The sequence below is a fragment of the Apodemus sylvaticus genome, chromosome 2 (genome assembly GCF_947179515.1).
Source record: "Apodemus sylvaticus chromosome 2, mApoSyl1.1, whole genome shotgun sequence".
In the NCBI taxonomy this organism is placed as follows: domain Eukaryota; kingdom Metazoa; phylum Chordata; class Mammalia; order Rodentia; family Muridae; genus Apodemus; species Apodemus sylvaticus.
The window spans coordinates 132,011,612-132,029,842 of NC_067473.1; the positions used below are offsets into that span (position 1 = coordinate 132,011,612).

General features: G+C 39.3%; 1 protein-coding gene across 2 annotated transcripts in view; it reads left to right on the plus strand.

The window, feature by feature from the left end:
* Positions 1–15,747, plus strand: part of Ppp4r2 (protein phosphatase 4 regulatory subunit 2) — a 39,594-nt gene extending 23,847 nt beyond the window's left edge. Inside the window, exons 4-9 of one of the 2 annotated variants that reach the window (XM_052174439.1) lie at positions 7,254–7,347; positions 9,012–9,049; positions 10,238–10,312; positions 10,628–10,771; positions 11,456–11,748; positions 12,052–15,747. In XM_052174439.1, coding sequence (XP_052030399.1) covers positions 7,254–7,347; positions 9,012–9,049; positions 10,238–10,312; positions 10,628–10,771; positions 11,456–11,748; positions 12,052–12,365 — 958 coding nt within the window. In that variant the 3' untranslated portion in view covers positions 12,366–15,747. The remainder of the gene's footprint in view (positions 1–7,253; positions 7,348–9,011; positions 9,050–10,237; positions 10,313–10,627; positions 10,772–11,455; positions 11,749–12,051) is intronic. The other variant, XM_052174440.1, reaches the window with a different exon arrangement.
* Positions 15,748–18,231: the final 2,484 nt, after the last annotated feature.

Sequence of the window (18,231 nt, forward strand, 5' to 3'; positions counted from 1 at the left end):
CCAGGGGTCCTGAGTTTAATACCCAGCAGCCACATGGTAGCTCATAACCATCTGTAATGAGAATATGATGCCCTCTTCTAGTATGTCTGAAGACAGTGACAATGTACTCACACACATGAAATAAATAAATATTTTTTCTTTAAAAAAAAAAAAAAAAAAAGACTACTGACCAGCCTGTGCTACATGGTTAAGATCTTCTGTCTTAGAACCAGAAAGGAGAGGGGCTTGAGCCATGGCTCAGTTGTTAAAAAAGTGTACTTCCAGAGGGCCACAGTATGGTTCCCAGCACCCATATCAGGCCTTTCAAAAACCACCAGGCTGTGGTAGTCCACATTAATCCAGCACTTGGGAGGCAGAGGCAGGCAGATGGCTTGAGTTGGAGATGACCCTGGTGATATCCCAGTAGAATGCACTAGCCAATCAGTGAGTTCCAGCACAGACAGACTACACAGACAAAACCTGTGTGTGTGTTTTCAGGGGACAACCATCTGCAAAACAGCTGTAACTCAAGAGGGTTGGATGCTTTCTTTTGGCTTCTACTAACATGCCCATGCGTATATGCACATGTACACACAAATTGTTGTTTTTTAAAAACCAAAAAGGAAAATATGTAAACAGCTCAGAATATGCCTTTTTCTCTCTAGAGATAGGTAGGCTTTAAAAAAAAGAAGGTTATGTGGGGTCAGGGGAGCAGTGCTGTGAACCATGCTTGTTTGTAGTATCGTTTTACAGAACATCTGTAACTGATTTATCGCTCTAGGCAAGGACATATCACAAACAGACTGTTACCTTTGTGTGTGTGCTCCTGATGCCACAGATTGAACTCAAGCCCATCGCAGATTCTGGGCCAGCACTTTACCACTGAGCTACCTCTTAGCCCTAGCACAAAATGCCCATGTATACATGCTCTGTGTCAACTGAAGTTACTGTAGGTTTGTGTGTATCTCTTCTGTCTGCAGTCAAGGTGCCAGTTTGTACTTTTGTAAAATAAAAAAAAAAATTCTTACTTAATTGCTTTTGTGAATGGGTATTTTGTTAGCATGTATGTTTGTACACTGCATGCATGGTGCCCTTGGAAGCCAGAATACTGCATCAGAATTCCTAGGACTGGATGTTTATGAGTTTCCATGTGGGTTCTGGTCCTCTGCAAAGCAGCCATTGATCTTACTGCTGAGCCATCTCTCCAGCCTTGTTCTGTTCGTATTGCTGCTGTGCTTTCAGTTTTATTTAAAAGCTAAAAATTAAGTGCTTTATAGAATCTTAACACATGCCATTATTTTCTAAACTATTATTGTAAATTTTGATTAATTTTTGCTCTTTGAATTGCAAGTTGTCTATGTATTTTAATTCTTTTATTGAAAGTAGATTGTTTTCCATACAGTATATTCTGATTATGGCTTCCCATCTCTATTCATACCATTCTCTTTAGTCTCTCCTGAGAAAACAAACAGGCATCTAAGGAATAATAATAAAGTAAAATAAGATAAAAAACAAATTTGAATAGGACAAAACAAACAGTAGATAAAACAAGGAACACATATACATATACACTCACACACAGGGATCGCATGAAAAAAGAAAACTGTAAACCGTAATTTTATATATTCATAAAGGACCTCTAAAATTAAAAAGAAGGCCCTGACACAACATTATGAACAACTTCTCAAGATGATATTGGGTTCATTTTGTGTTGACCCGCTGCTCGGAATGGGGGCCTATCCTTGCTTTGTTTTCTCCAGGGGAGTCTCTCTGAAATGAAAACTAATTTTTAATTTGTAAGTGGCTATCAATTGCAGATTTTGTTTGTTTATTTTTGTTTTGTTTTTTTGGAGACAAGGTTTCTCTGTAGCCCTGGCTGTCCTGGGACTCACTCTGTAGACCAGGCTGTCCTTGTACTCAGATATCCGCCTGCCTCTGCCTCCCAAGTGCTGAGATTAAAGGCGTACACCACCACTGCCCTGCAGGCGGATAATTTTTTGGTTAGGGATCAGGGTGTGTATCCAGTTCTCCCAGTTCTAGGAGTTCTCTGATGCAGACTCTACCTGCTTCCACAGTCTGTAAATGTACAGCATTCACTCAATTTGTGTGTAGAAGGCCTCAGTTCCTTGGTGTCTTCCAACTCTTCCAGCTCTTACCACTCTTTTTGGTAAGTTCTCCTTCAGAGTTCTCTGATCCCTGAGTGGAGAGATTTGATAGAGACATTCCCTTTTAGGGCTAAGGGTTCTAAAGTCTTACTCTGCACATTGTCTGACCATGGAACTCTGTATTTGTTCTTAACTGTTGGGGGGGGAAGCTTCTCTGATGGTGGCTCAGCATGGTACTACTGATTCATGAGGACAGTAGAACACCATTGGGAGTCATTTTATTGCTGTGTTCTTTTAGCAGAACAATTGGCTTTTCCAGTTTAAGATAGACCAGGTTCTTGGCCATCCAAATGTTGTCGGGTGTGGGTTCCTGGGTTCCATCTCATGGAGTAGGCCTTAAATCCAATCAGGTATTGGTTGGTTGCTCCCCACAGGCTTTATGCCATTAATGTAGAAGTATATCTTAAGAGTAGGTCACCATTAACATTGTAAATTGAAAGGTTTGTAGCTGGGTTAGTTTTTCCTTTTTGGTAGGATGTAGAGTACTTTGTGGTGTCATGAACACTAGTTCATACAGGTAAATGCTCTAGGTGGTATCAGCTGGTCTTTGTTAGGTGAGTCACGCGGGTATTGTCTTCAGCAGTAGGGATTTACCCTCTGTTTTATGGAAAGCAGCCAATAGCCTGGGTTCTTTGGGGGTTTCCATGGGGTCCCTTCGGCCAACAACTTGATTAGATGTAACCTATCCTTAGAACTAGAGGTTTATTTGGGATGATGAGCTGTTTAAGTGGGGCTTTGTCTCTCCTGGTTTTTGGTATTTCATTTAGATTTTATATGTGTATATTTTGTGTATATTTCAAGAAGCTTTTACTTTATGGTTATTTTTTAAAGATTTATTTATTGTTATATGTAAGTACACTGTAGCTGTCTTTAGACACACCAGAAGAGGGCATCAGATCCCGTTACAGATGGTTGTGAGCCACCGTGTGGTTGCTGGGATTTGAACTCGGACCTTTGGAAGAGCAGTCAGTGCTCTTAACCACTGAGCCATCTCTCCAGCCCACTTTATGGGTTTTTGTACCTCTCTCTTTCCCCTCTCCCTTCCCATTTTATCCTTATTTTAGTAAATTTTGTGTATGTAAATTTTTTGTTCTTTGAATTTCAAGTTGTCTACTAACTTTTCCCTTTTAAAAATTAGAATAATAAGACTTATTTTTTTAAATTACCTGAACTCTTGGCTTCTTTAAACAAGGCCATAGAAGACTGTAGATCTAGACCGACTGGTAGGTTCTCAGGTGTGCTGAGAACCTGGATAATTGTTTTTTGTGTACGTAACAGCATCAGTGAATCTATTCATTAAAATGTACTTAGTTTTTCTCTTCCTTTTTTGTGGTATAATTAGTTAAGAATTGGTATAATTTGATACTCCTTCTTATCCTATTCCCTCACCTTGCCTTGTGATGATAGGTCTTGGTATGATAATCACATAAAATTCTTAAAATTGGAAAATAGGATTTATACAAAGCAAGTTAATATTTGGTGTACTTTAGAGTACTAAAAGCACTTGTAGCGATGATTAACTTGGTTAAAAGCTTTGACATACAGAAGACTGATTTTGTGATTTGGGCTGATACAAATATTAATGTACTTGCATCCTTGGCTTTTTGCCAATTGGTTCATTAATTGCTAAGCCTTTGTATAGAAAGAACATGCTGCTTCAAATAAAGATAATGTTATTAGGCTTGTGATTCTAAATTGTATGAGATAATAAAATTAGGAATCTATTCAGCTTTTATTTAAGACAGTACCATATATGGAGTGAGATTGTGAGTGAATGTGTTTGACATGACAAGGACCCAGGAGAGTGGTAAAGTTCTAGTAAATGTGCATATATGCAGAAAGAATCCATAGTAACTTTCCTCTTCTGGATATTTATGGCCTGAAGACAGCTCTCCTACAGACTGTTTTCCTGAGGTTAAATACCTCCTTGTTCCCCTGTAAATACTAATAAACATGAGCTTCCAGGGTGCTACAGCTTTTCTCTGAGAGCACAGGCCTCCTGGTCTTACCTTTTCTGTGTCAGTGTGTCTTTATGTTTGTCCTTTCATTCCTCACTGCTCCCAGTCAGGCTTGTGCGGCCGCATCCTACACAGCTTACATGGTATCTTCCCGCTGTGTGTCTGGCTGGTCTGGAATTTGCAGCTCCATCTGCTTTGCTCCTGAGAGCTTTTAATGTTGTGCCCTGCCACACCCAGCTTCTGTTTAGTTTTTGATGATATTTGTTAGATAGACTGAGTAGAAAAGACAGACATACTAAAAAGCTGCATGCTACACATAAAGTAAACAGATCTTTGGGCCTTTTTTCCCCTGAGAATTTACATACAAAATCACATTTACATAACTTTCACCTCTTTCTTTCCTCCTGAATTTCCTCTCAAATTCATCACCTTTTTGTTTTCTGGATTTTTTTTTTTTTTTTTTTTTTGAGACAGGGTTTCTCTGTGTAGTCCTGGCTGTCCTGGAGGTCACTCTGTAGACCAGGCTGGCCTCGAACTCAGAAATCCGCCTGCCTCTGCCTCCTAGAGTGCTGGGATTACAGGTGTGCATCACCACCACCCGGCTTTATCACCTTTTAGAGTGTGTGTGTTTGTGTGTGTACACACAGCATACTAAGTTGATCTACTGTTGCTCCTATATGTATGCGTTTTGGGCTAATCACTTGGGATTGGATAATTTATCAGGGGTCTCATTCCTGGAAAAGACTGATTTTCTCTTTTAGTATCCCTTTGTTGTCTGTAACTTTTTATTTTTATTTTATGTGTATATATATGTACCTGAGTATAGGTTTGTGGACCTCATGCATGCAGGAATAGTTTAAGGTCAAAATCCAGATCTTTTGCTCTTAACCACTGGGTTTGTCTGTGCTTCTTCATCTGGGGGAAGGGCCTTGTATATATTCCCCCATTAGTGTGGGCACATCTGCTAATGTTGACATTATGCAAGTCTTGTTTAGACAGCAATACTGTTGAGACTTAATGATGCAGCTTCCCTGTTAAGTCTAGAAGACCCTGTTCAGCAGCAGATATTTTTGTTCTCTGGCTCTTGAAAATCTTTCCACCCCCTCTTCTCCAGTGTTCCTGATCCTTAGGTGCAAGGGTTGCATTGTAGATGTATCCGTTGTGGATTTTGTATTTTGAACATTTGTGAATTTCTGTAATGGTAATAGGGCAGGGTAATAGATAATGGGTCTAATTTCAATTTTTCACATGTGGACATTCAGTTTCCCAGCACCATTTGTTGAAGATGCTGTCTTCCTATTCATTGTGAAGTTTTTGGCATCTTTGTCAAGTATGGGATGACAGTAACACGGCACACATTTGGGTCTTCTGTTTTGTTCCATTGATCTACATGTCTGCTACTGTCAGTTTGATGTTTTCTCATTAGGCTGGCTGATGTCATGGCCATCTGCCTGGCTTTGTACTCAGGTTGTTTCTTTGGTGCACTTGGCATTGTTTTATGTGTCAGGCAAGTTGCTTCTTAGTTTGCATTCTTTGGCAGAACAACTTTCAGATGACTGCTGATTGAATAAAGATAGAGCCTTGGATTTTAATCAGAAAACATTTGCTATATTATGAACAACATTTCCTTTAAACATTTTCTAATCGTACTCTGATATAATGCAAGAAATATTATTGGTTCTAAGAGTGTAAGTTTTGGCAGGTGTGGTCATGCATTGCATACCTTAGTCTGAACTGGGGAGGCAGAGGCAGAACTCTGAATTCAATGCCAGCCTGGTCTGTAAAGCAAGTCCAGGCAAGCCAGGGCTCTGTTACACAGTGAAACCCTGTCTTCCCCTTTCCCCCTGAAAGAATGCAAGTTTTGCTAAGTATGGTGGCACAATGTTTTTAATCGTAGCACTGTGTATGCAGAAGCAGGCAGATACTGAGTTCGAGGTCAGCCCGGTCTACAAAAGTGAGACCTTGTCTTTTAAAAAAGCATGAATTTAAGTGTAGCTTACTCAGTAAACCACTATGATTTGTATCAGATGTGTGAGGTACAGCAAAGATGTGTTGGTTTTGAAGTTAGAGAAATTGGGTTCAGGTTATGGCATCGTCACACATTACCTGCATTGCTTGTAGGGTGACTATTGTGTGTGAAAATGAAGGCACTGTGAACATTGTGCATCTGAGGCTTTGCAATTCTAGTCATAAGCAGCATAAGTAGGTTTTAATGGAAAACACTGAAATCCAAAGATCTATTTTGTGCATTTTTCAGCATGTCATTTGAAGTTATATTACACTTAGCTGTAGTTTTGTTGATTGCTAATAATTCTGTGAGTCCAAAACCTTTTTTTAAAATGTATTTGTTTGTATATGTTGTTTTGCCTGCGTGTATGTCTGTGTACTGCATGCATACCTGCTTCTCACAGAGACCAGGCAGTGTTATTGGATTCCTTGGGACTAGAGTTATGAACTGCTGTGTGGATCCTGGGAATCAAACCCTTCCTCTGGAAGAGCAGCCAAAGCTCTTGACTCCGTTTTTCGCATTTCCTCCAAACTCTTTGTAAAACGATTATTATTCAAAGTCTTATTTCAAGAATTTCACTCTTTTGGGTTTGCTGTAATTGAGGGAAAACTGCGTTCTGGTAAAAGAGTTTGGTATATTTAACCCCACAAGTTCTTAGAAAATAGTAAAGTTTGACTAAATGTATAATATGATATATATAAAGTTGTAGTAATGGAGCAGAGTCTATTTAAAATACTTTTTGTGTCAGTACTAATTTATTATACTCTAGTCACAGAAACAACCATTTATAATGTTCAGTAAAATGTTTGGGAGCAGGAGAAAGTTTGAGAAACTTTCTGTTTGTAAATAAACTAACAATTATTACTTAGGTTATCTCTTTTATAAAAAAGTTCAGATTGAGTGGTCATAGTTTAAAATATTGTACTAATCTTTTTCTGGAACGTGTTTTAAAGCATTCTGTTTTTTGTATTTTTTTAAATTTTTTTATTTTTATTTATTTATTTATTTTTTGCTCTAAGTGACTCTGACATTCATTCTTCTGTAGCTTAGCACATATGACTTGATAAAGCTTTGATAGCACGTGGTACCTGTGAAGCTCCTAATTTCTCACTGATGGCCTCAAACTATAAAATTATTTTGCAGTATCCCTTTTACTATTCAACGACTATGTGAATTGCTAACAGATCCAAGGAGAAATTATACAGGAACAGACAAATTTCTCAGAGGAGTAGAAAAGGTACGTATTCTCATGAGAGTTAAGTCTGAAGAAAGCGGCTTATTTACTTTTTTTTTTTTTAAAGATTTATTTATTATTATATGTAAGTACACTGTAGCTGTCTTCAGACACTGGAAGAGGGTATCAGATCTCATTACGATGGCTGTGAGCCACCATGTGGTTGCTAGGATTTGAACTCAGGACCTTTGGAAGAGCAGTCAGTGCTCTTAACCGCTGAGCCATCTTTCTAGCCCCCGGCTTATTTACTTTTATTTTGCTTTTTATTATTTATTAAGCATGAAAAACAAAACAAAAAAACAAACCACCAGAGAGACATGAGAATTAATAGTACACTGTAAATGTCACTGTGACATTCCAAAAGTCAGAAGCACACAACTTTGGAAACTTGAGTATAAAACCATTTAAGTGATAGACATTGTCTAGAAAGATCCAGTTCAGATTATGGGTGGAAGGTAACAAAGGAAAGACTATTTTGGAGAATGGAAATAATACACAAAAATATGTATGGTAGTTGAGTTTTAAAACTTAATTCTACTGTTCATTATAATTTTTGTTTGTTTCAAAATCAGTCCTTTTACTCTGGGAAAAGGAGCCTAAGACCATTATTAACTTTGGGAGTTTTCAGTAGTTAGGGCTTATCAGACTCATATTTTGCAGAGTCTTTATGTTATCTAACGAAGGACAACTTCAGGGTTCATTAGTACTTCAGCTTAAGGATCCAGAGTAATTGTGTTTTGAAGGTTTTTATTTTCTTTGGATGAACAGACAGGGTATCACTGCCTGCATTTGCCAAATCAGTGTTATGATATTTTACATTCTGAGCCAGGGATTTAAACACAATTGAATGATAGGGCTGTGAGCCTACCTTAAAAGTACTTTTCTGGTGTAATCGCCAAAGGAGGTTTGGTTTCACTTTGGGTTCCAAAATATGGTTTAAAAAAAAATCTAAGAATTATTTAAAAAACGAATCAACATTCTTCCTTACAATATGATGGCGAGTTTCCAGGGGTCATAATGCCACTTAATCTGATTTAAATTATTGGAATTGTTCTTCCTGTTAAGAAACACTTAATCATTTTTTAATTAATTTATTTTTATTTGATACATTCTTTATTTACATTTCAAATGATTTCCCCTTTTCTTGATCCCCCTCCCCAAAAGTCCCATAAGCCCTCTTCTCTCCCCCTGTTCCCCCATCCAACCCTTCCCTCTTCCCTGTTCTGGTATTCCCCTACACTGCTGCCCTGAACCTTTCCAGAACCAGGGGCCACTCATTCCTTCTTCTTGGACATCATTTGATATGTCATTTGATTGTGTCTTGGGTGTTCCAAGCTTCTAGGCTAATATCCACTTATCAGTGAGTGTATACCATGAGTGTATGAATTCATGTAAACACTTAATCTTGGTGTAGTGATATAAGCCTCTAATTCCAGCCCTTGGGGGTCAAGATAAATGAGAATATGGTGGAGCAAGCCAGCAGCTGTTGCAGTCAGACCTGCATGTTGCTGCTCTTACTTTTTCCTTTATTGGCTTTCATTTTAACCAGTTGCTTTGAGTTGAAGTAAATTTGCCCATGAGGCTGATTGTGAAAGCCTCCCACAAGGGGTTAATATTTTATGTTCTGTATTTTCCTCTTACTGACATACTGGTTTCTGTTATTTCAGAATGTGATGGTTGTTAGCTGCGTTTGTCCTTCTTCAGAGTAAGTATAGAAGAGTTTTTTCTGCTTTTGATATTACCATATTCTAGTTATTTTAATAGTGTTATTTAAATAATCTGTATTTAGTTATTTCATACGTAACTAAACATGATAGCATTCATTGTGAAATCTACCACCTGGTCCCTGAGGTGGAATGTTGCCAAAATGCTGTTCAGTAATGTTTCCAGTAGAAAGATTTGAACCAAAGAGATGGTTCTGTTACTCCAGTTCTGGATATATAGATTTGTTCCTAGGGGTGACAGGAGTGGAATAAGATACTTCATGGTATGCTCCGTGATGGACAAAGTATTCCTAATTGTCAAAATATCTATATCCAAATTAAGGACTTGGCTCCAGGCATCTGTTAGCCCATGGCCTTGTTAGCATTTAGGGCACGTGCATAATTCTTTGTTGCATGTGGATGTCCTAGAAATTGCAGAAGGCTAGTGCACCCTTACCCCAACCTCACCCCAGCACAGTTAGAGACTGGAGCCTGACAAGGGCTAGGAAGAAGACACTGCTGCTTGCATAGATCCACTGACTTACTTAAAAACCAAAATTTTATTTTTAGAACTCTTGACTTTTCTTACTAAATCAGATACTGAGATAATCCATTGATGCTTCTTGGTAGACAAACCAAAATATTATGCTATAAAATTGATTTCCTTTTGAATGAAATGTTTTGCTTTTCTAGTATGTGTGTGTGCTGATGTGTTTGAATTTGACAGCTGTGTTACAAAAGATCTTCTAGACTTAGATTTTTCTTTTTAATGTATTTATTTTGCTTCTTATGTATGTGAGTGTTTTTACCTGAATGAATGAATGTATGTATGTATGTATGTATGTATGTATGTATGCTTTGAGTATGCCATGGAGTTCAGAAAGGGGGCCTTAGCTCTTCTGGAGAAGGGGTTAATGGTTGTGAGCCACCATGTAGGTGCTGGGGACAGAACCCAAGTCCTCTGGAAGAGCAGCTTGGGCACTTTCTGTTGAGCCATCTCTCCAGCCCTATACCCAAATTCTTACAAATTGCCATATACGACCCTCCTTTCTTCTCTTTCTTCCTTTAAGGTGATATTTTATTTTGAAGCATGGTCTTAACTCACAGAGCTTCACTTGCCTCTGTCTTTGAGTGTTAGGATTAAAGTCATGTACTGCCATGCTCACCTGAAGTGTTTTCTTTTATTACAGGAAGAACAATTCTAATAGTTTAAATAGAATGAATGGTGTTATGTTTCCTGGAAACTCACCAAACTATACTGACAGGTGAGTGTATTATGGTTTGTTTTGTTTTGTTTTTTAAATTGTTCAGGGTGTCTGTTTTTTGGTAGTATTTGAATTAAGGCTCAGTATATTTTTTTAAATACATATTTTATGAGGAAGATATATGATATATGTTTATCTTAGACACCAGGCTACATTTGCTAATATAGGATAAGGCACAGATCCAAAAGTCAAAATTATTACAGATACTTGTGATGTGTACTTTGGAAGGGGTGATTGTGTGTAGTTATTTTTATTGTTTATTACTAGATTTTTATTTCTAAAAGTAGAAAATTATGTTCATTTATTTCATTATAGGTCTAATATAAACGGGCCAGGAACACCTAGGCCACTTAATCGACCAAAGCTTTCTTTGTCAGCCCCCTTGACAACAAATGGTTTGCCTGAGAGCACAGATAGCAGAGATCCAGACCTGCAGCTAAGTGAAGAGAAAGGCCACAGGTTTGTGTGTTTTGTAGTTAAAGAGAGAGAAACGCATAGAAATCTAACATCCGTTAAAGGTTTTATAGCACTATTTACTATTCACAAGGTGGAATGGACCTTCTGTACTTAATGGGCTCCATTTATGGGTTTGAAAGACTCAACCAGAAGACCAAAAGTAATTGGGGAAAAAGTTTTCATCTGTCCCTGTTAGGTGTAGACTTTGTCCCCTATGCCCAGAGTGTTAATTTGCATTAGGTATTATGTCACCTAGCATTGATTCACATCTAAGGGAGATAATATGATTCTGTGTGTACGTATAAAGGAGCCTCTGTGCATATACTTTGAGGTCTTTAGGTTTTGGTGCCCTGGGGGTCCTGAACTTCTCATGGGTCCTGAGGGATGGAACAGGCCTTAAAGTGACTGAAGGAGATAATGGCTTCTGTATTGCATCAGTACAGCTGAAGGTGAATAGAGACAAGATTTTCCAGAATTTTCCAGAAAGCTCATAGAATCTGACAAATTGGTCCTAATGGGAATATTCATGAAACAGAAACAGTTTGAGTTGCTTTGGAAATCATTTTCTTAATACAGATACTAATATTTAATTTCACAGTCAGTTTGTTAAAGTCTTTAAAATTAGACGTAAAAATGTAGATTATGCTGAAAATAATTTTATTAATGACACTAAAAAACCATCTGCAGTGATTCTTCAGCCTCTGAATCAGAAGTTTCCTCACTGAGTCCTGTTAAAAATAAACATCCAGATGACGATGCTGTGGAATCTGAGGAGCATGAGGTGAAAAGACTGAAGTTTGACAAAGAAGGTGACGTCCGAGAGACAGCTAGCCAAACAGTGTCCAGTGAAATCTCTTCAGTTAGAGCAGAGGAAACAGAAGCAGCATCTTCCCCCCCTGAGAAGGACAGAGAAAGTCGAACCAGGCAGCATTGTACAGAAGAGGAAGAGGAGGAGGAGGAGGAGGAAGAAGAGGAGGAAGGTGAGAGAGGGGGTGGTGATCACCCCTCCTTCCCCAGGATGCACTCGGGGCTCCTCAGCTGCCTCTGGGCTCGTGTCCCACCTGTGTGTGCTTGCTGCTGAGTTTGAGGAGCTGTAGACACAGGAATCACGAAACTTGGCTGGGTGTGTCTTGAAATTTTTGTTTTGTTTTTCAAGACAGGGTTTCTCTGTGTAGCCCTGGCTGTTCTGGAACTCCAGACTGGCCTGGAACTCAGAAGTCTGCCTACCTCTGCCTCCCAAGTGCTTGAAAATAAATTTAACTACAACATATGCTTATTTCTAGAATCATTTATGACACCAAGAGAAATGGTCCCAGAAGGAAAAAATCAAGAAAAGGAATCTGATGACGCCTTAACTGTGAACGAAGAGACTTCAGAGGAGAGCCATCAGACGGAGGGCTCTGGTGTGTCTCCAGCTCAGACAGACTCCGCTTCAGAAAGGAGTGACAGTGCAGGGGCCTCGAGGAGTGGCTCTGACTGCCGGGAGACACAGGAGTCAGGGCCTCCTCCTTCCAGTAAAACTGGAGAAAGTTTGTCAGTCCTCATGGAAAATGTCGAAGCCACAGAAGTCACAGATGAACCAATGGAACAAGACTAACTACTTAAAAACACGTAGAGGCAGTATTTTACAGGCAGTTCTGGTTTTACACTGTATAAAACTTTTAAGTAATAAATAAAGTGGACCTTTAGTTTTACAAGAGAAGCAGGCTGTAAAATAAAGAACCTTAAGAGTAAACCCTGACAGTTGTCTGTGGGAGAGCTATGAGCGCCAGCTCCTCTGGGTCCCGCTCAGTGCTGATTTTCTGGTTTTGTTTGGTTTTTTGTTTGTTTTTTCCTGGTGTACTCAAATCAGTGGTTTGTGTATAGATTTTTTTTTTAATTTAGAATTAAAGTTTTTAAACTGGAAGATAATTATAATTTTCAAAACTTTAAAGATGATCTCATTTGGCTTATATATACACAAGGAAGATTTTTGTCTTGTCTCTAGCAGTTTCCATATTTTGGTCATAGTTTAAACATGTTAACATGTGAATTATAGGGTTTCATGTGGTTTCAGATTTTTTATTGTTCGACTATACAATGGAACTTTAAGTCATATATACATATATAGATTATCCTAAGGGGAATGTTATATTTTTCTGTTTCTATAAGAGATGAATACAGTGGATACTTTTTTATTGGTAATGACTGAGTTCACTTCTTTCAGAAGACATTTTCTTTCTCTTCTGAGTAATTGAGACAAAAAATCTGGCCCCTGTGAAACCCTGGGAATCTTTAAGTGTTGAAATACCAGGTTAAACACATTCCAGGAGACCTGTGCAAACTGAATCCCTTTGTATACTTCTAAGGTGCCTGAGAAAAAGACTTCCTTATTTATGAGAGAGTGTGCTTTATCTTGGGAGTTGCGCTCAAGCATTAGCTTACTGTTTGCAGAATGAGTGCTTAGGAGCCTGACATGAAACCATCTCAGAAGAGCCCACAGGGCAGTCCCATGACATTCGATTGCTTTTCTGAACATTGTCAACATTACATCTGTCTTTCTGAATTATCCTGTACGCGCATGGCACTGGTGTGAAACATCACTGTACTGGAACAGTAGAGTACTTCAGTAATGAACCTGAGCTAAAATGACTGGAGCTTTAGAGGTACACAGAAACCACCATGATTTGTATAACATTTTGAAGTAAATATTTTTGGACATGCTTCTTCAACAGCCAGTGTTATATTTTTCAGATCAACACAAAGCACAATGGTTACTACTCTATAAACTCAATATTTTCAAATTCACATATTTAAAGTCATGCAAGCTGCAACTTCCCTGTCAGAATTACTGGCTGCCAAATTTATACCTGTTTCTTCAGCTGTACTTTTTGATATTTAGAATTTTTAAATTTCTGTAAAGTAGATTTTGTAGACTGTAATGTGTTCACTGCCTTTGTGAAACGGTATATAATTGTATAATTTCGTGTGTAACTGAATGCTTGGGCTTTCAATACAGTATTCATATAAAGCAATAAATATTAATGTTATGAAATATTGGAGTACATTTTTATCAAAATACAAAAGAGTCCGTTTTTAGTTTCAGACATCTGAGGTACAGGGATGGACTTAATAGCTGATGCAAACAGTTTCTCACACTGTATCCTAAGTTTCTGGTGATTCCAAGGGAACCACAAGGTTTGGATTCTGACCTCTTAGACATTACTATTGCTACAAAGATAATTGGCTCCGTTTGTTCATAAAGTAATATACTACTGAGACCTTCAGGTTCACAGCAGCTGGGGTGATATAGTTATGAATCTGTCTAGTGAAACTGGATGTTGATTTACTGCACCTAAGAGGCGTGAAAATCAAATGTAACTTCAAAGTTTTTGGTAAAAATGTTAAAATGGAGCAAATTTTAAGTGACAGTCATTTGTAATGGCCTCTTACTCTATTTAGTTGAGGGATTGCCAGGAAGAGCAGATTTTAAACATTTTAGGTTTAGAGTTTTTGAGATTTTCCGTAGGATATCTATGAGGTTGTCAATAACCCTGTTCTCTAAGCTCCTGTGACCTTTGATAGTCTTTATTTATGGTGCCACGGGCCATTCACAAATCAGTTTGCTGCTGGTTAAAAGTTGAAGATTGAGCATCGGGAGTGGAGGTCTGTGGTTTCATGTGTAAACTTGCAATTGCTATCTTTGCAAGGGGAAATTATTTCTTTATTAAATAAAGTACAATTAATAATGGTGAATGTACCAAAATGACATCACTCAATTCTATGAGAGGTCTGCATTTTAATCTATAGTTTAATAGCTTTAATATTTATTAGCTATTCCTATGTTGATCATAGATGAAAGTTGTTGCTGTTTATACAGATACACATAGGATATTGATGAAGGGTCTCTCTGGGGCAGTTGCAATATTTCATCAGGTTGTAAAACCATGTTCAGGCTGTGGATGCATTGGCCCCTTGGAAGTCCATTTTCACAAGTATTGTTAGATGTACTAACAGGAGACTGCAGGAAAGCATCCGTTCTAACAAGAAGTGAGTCATTAGTGGATGATGAAAAGGCGCATTTCCTTAACGGAGAAGACCCAAGGGGGGCAGGGTCAGGATGTGGGTGGCCGAAGTAACTGGCCCTCAGATGTTGACCAGATCTCTAACCTGGTTCTCCATTCCCAAGCCTGACTCGAGAACTGGGCAATGCCACTGAGGAGACAGTAGAAGTATGACATGGTTTTGCCACTTTTCCCTTTTAAAAATGAAAACATTTTTGAAAACTCTTCAGTTCTGAAAATGTAGCAGAACAGGAGTAGTGAAAATATATTTTGAGTGTTACAGATAAATTTAATCCACTTAATATTTGTCACAACTACAGCCTTCCCCTATGTAGCCAGAGCAATGGAGTTACAACTCTTTGGCTTTGGAAAGCTATTCCAGAAATCCTGCCTCAGAAAGTCTTAAAGCATTGAGATCCCTGTGTTTTATTTTGGCAGTGTAGATAGGCATGTATTTATGCATTTGTAAAATCAAATTTTTTCAAATAATGTGTGTAATGTACTAGCTTAAATGGTCCTGGGCAGAGCCTAAAGCTGCTGCAATATTTTGAATGTGAAACCTGTATTGAGGGTGGAAATGTACATGCAGAGCCAAAGCAGATTATTCTGGGGAGTGTTTCAAATTGTCTTTTGAGCAGGAGTTTCTTAGATCTATTGGTTTTGACAAACTGAGGGTCAATTCTTGAGATTTGTGCTAATCATAAGATGAATGGATGCAAAAACACCTTGTAATTTCATATGGAATTATGAAAATTAGCTTGATGGGGGTTATTGGCCTAGCGAGGATGCTAGTATGTACTGGCTAGTATACATATATTTCACATTTAAAAAATAAATTCGGACACCAGAATTTTCTTTCAATTTGGAGCCTAGATCGATCACTTTGCCAAATAAATGTATTATTTTCATAATGCAATAAAGTGTAAATTAGAAGAATGTTTTCATGTGTGGAATCACTTTATTTACTATTCTGATATATCTGCTTCTTCCCCGTTGTCCTTCAGTTGAGGAGCCACAGGGAGGAAGTCTAATACATGACTTAAGTACTCAAAAGCGATGGGCGGGTGCTGGCAGGGAGACAGGTAACCTGCATGGGCGAGCCGAGGCCTGTGTGCAGGTCTTTGTTGACGTAATGTGCATTAGTTTGCAGGCACTGACTTAGGTCGGGGGCGGGGGATCTGAGAAAACCCACCTTAAGGCACCTGGTTGGATGCGAGCATCCGGATTTCTCATTTCTCATTCCCACTTGAACTTTGTGATGCCACAAAATTGGCACTAATAGCAGAAATTTAGAGTTGACTTGTACTACCAGGAATTGGGTGGCCTTTGACTTCCTAAGGTGAAGCTAGTGAAACTGGCTTTAGTTTTAGAGTTTATGGTCTTTGGGTTCAGTGTACAAAATTTCACTACCCAGAAATGAGTAGTGAAAAATACATTTTAAATGTCGATTATTAGATACTTTTAATCCTGGGTTCAGTTCCTAGCATCCATTTGTTGGTTCACAATCATTCCTGGGGAGTGGGGGGTCTGACTTCCTCCTTATTCCTATTCCTCCATAGGAATGTGGTAGAGACACATGCACACAAAACATCTCTACACATAGAAAGGGGGGCAACTAAGAATTAGGTAGTTGGATGTTTGGTTATGAGGGAGGGAGGTCAGGATAATCTGCCCTCATGTCTTGTCAAGAACACAAGATATGTTAAGTCTCTTCAGCCCCTCTTACCCTCTGGTTTCTGGATAGCTTACACCCAGCAACAACATAAAACAACAAATTGAATTTCTGTCTTGATGCTTTTATGTCCACATATCTCACTTAAACCCTTCCCGGCCAGCATATGCCCTTACCCAGGGAGCACAGCACCAGGGATGTGGGATGGCCAAGTGCAGGGAAGGGTTTGAATTCTAACTGCCACAACTTGTTGCCTGTGCAATCACCGAAAACAAGAGGGCAGTCTGTTAGGAACCATAAACGGCTCCAGTGCTGTAAAGTGCTAGTTGCTATGTCCATGTAAGGTCAGGCCTAGCACTGAGTAGTACTGTAGTGTGTTCACACAGAGTACTCATGACTGCCTGCTGGGACTTGCCGTAGGGAACATGTGGCACACATTGAGGACCCCCCCCCCCCCCACACACACACACACTCCTTTTATCCAGTAGATCTTTGTGAAATGTCTGAATCGGTGCCTAAAAGCTGCACCCCCCATCATTTTAGCAGCCCTTTACCCACCTCATAGTCACACAAACCATGACTTCTGCAGTGTCCTGTTAAGTGGTTTTGTGGTATTTCAACTTGTGGCCAGCTCAGGCAGCTTAAGCAGTCCCTTCCCTCATTCCCCGGACAACTGCAAAAGCCATTAAACGTCATTGCTTAGAGAATGGTTCAGGGGGCTGGAGAGATGGCTCAGCAAGTAAGAGCACTGATTGCTCTTCCAAAGGTCCTGAGTTCAAATCCTAGCAACCATGGTGGCTCACAACCATCCATAACGAGATCTGACGCCTTCTTCTGGTGTATCTGAAGATAGCTACAGCATACTTACATATAAGAAGAAATGAATCTTTCTGGGGCTGGAGCAACCAGGGCCATTGCGAGCAGAGCTTCTGCGTTCAATTCCCAGCAACCACATGATGGCTCACAACCATCTGTACAGCTACAATGTACTCAAACACATAAAATAGAAATGTCTTAAAAAAAAAAAAAAAAAGAATAGGTCAGGCAAGATGTGATGCAACGTCTATGGTGGAAAGGACGGAGACAGCTTATTATCTATCTGCATGGTAAACCCAATGTTATATTTCACCGTATGTGGCAAGGTGCCCTGGTATTTAAGTGTAATGTACACTAGCTTGCTTCTCTGGTGCTGTGATCAGCACCAACTAAAAGCATTGTGTGGGAAGAAAGGGTTTATTTTGGTTTCAGGTCACTGTCCACCATCAAGGGACACCACAGGAGACAGGACTGAAGCAGAGACTGTGAAGGAACACTGCTTGCTGGCTGGGTCCCCAAGCCCCAGCCTGGTCGGCTATCATTCTTAGACAGCTTGGGCCCAACTGCCTAGAGTGTAAACTGTCCACAGTGGTCTGGGCCCTTCAGCATCCACTAGGAATTGTAGAAAGTGCCCCACAGACATGGTCACAGGCCAGTGTGATGGAGATCATTTTCCAGCTGGGGGTGCCTCTTCCTAGGCAGGTCATGTTGAAGATCAAACCTAGCCTTCGCAATAAGAATGTAACAGGTGGCCACTTGCCTTCCTGCTGTCCCTCCATACACCCCAGCTCGTCAGCAACCCCAGCTCACCATGCTGGTCTCCTAACATGACAGTCTCACTTCTTCTGAGAAATCTCATTTTTTTTTTTTTTTTTTTTTTGGTTTTCTTGTTTTGTTTTGTTTTGTTTTTTTCGAGACAGGGTTTCTCTGTG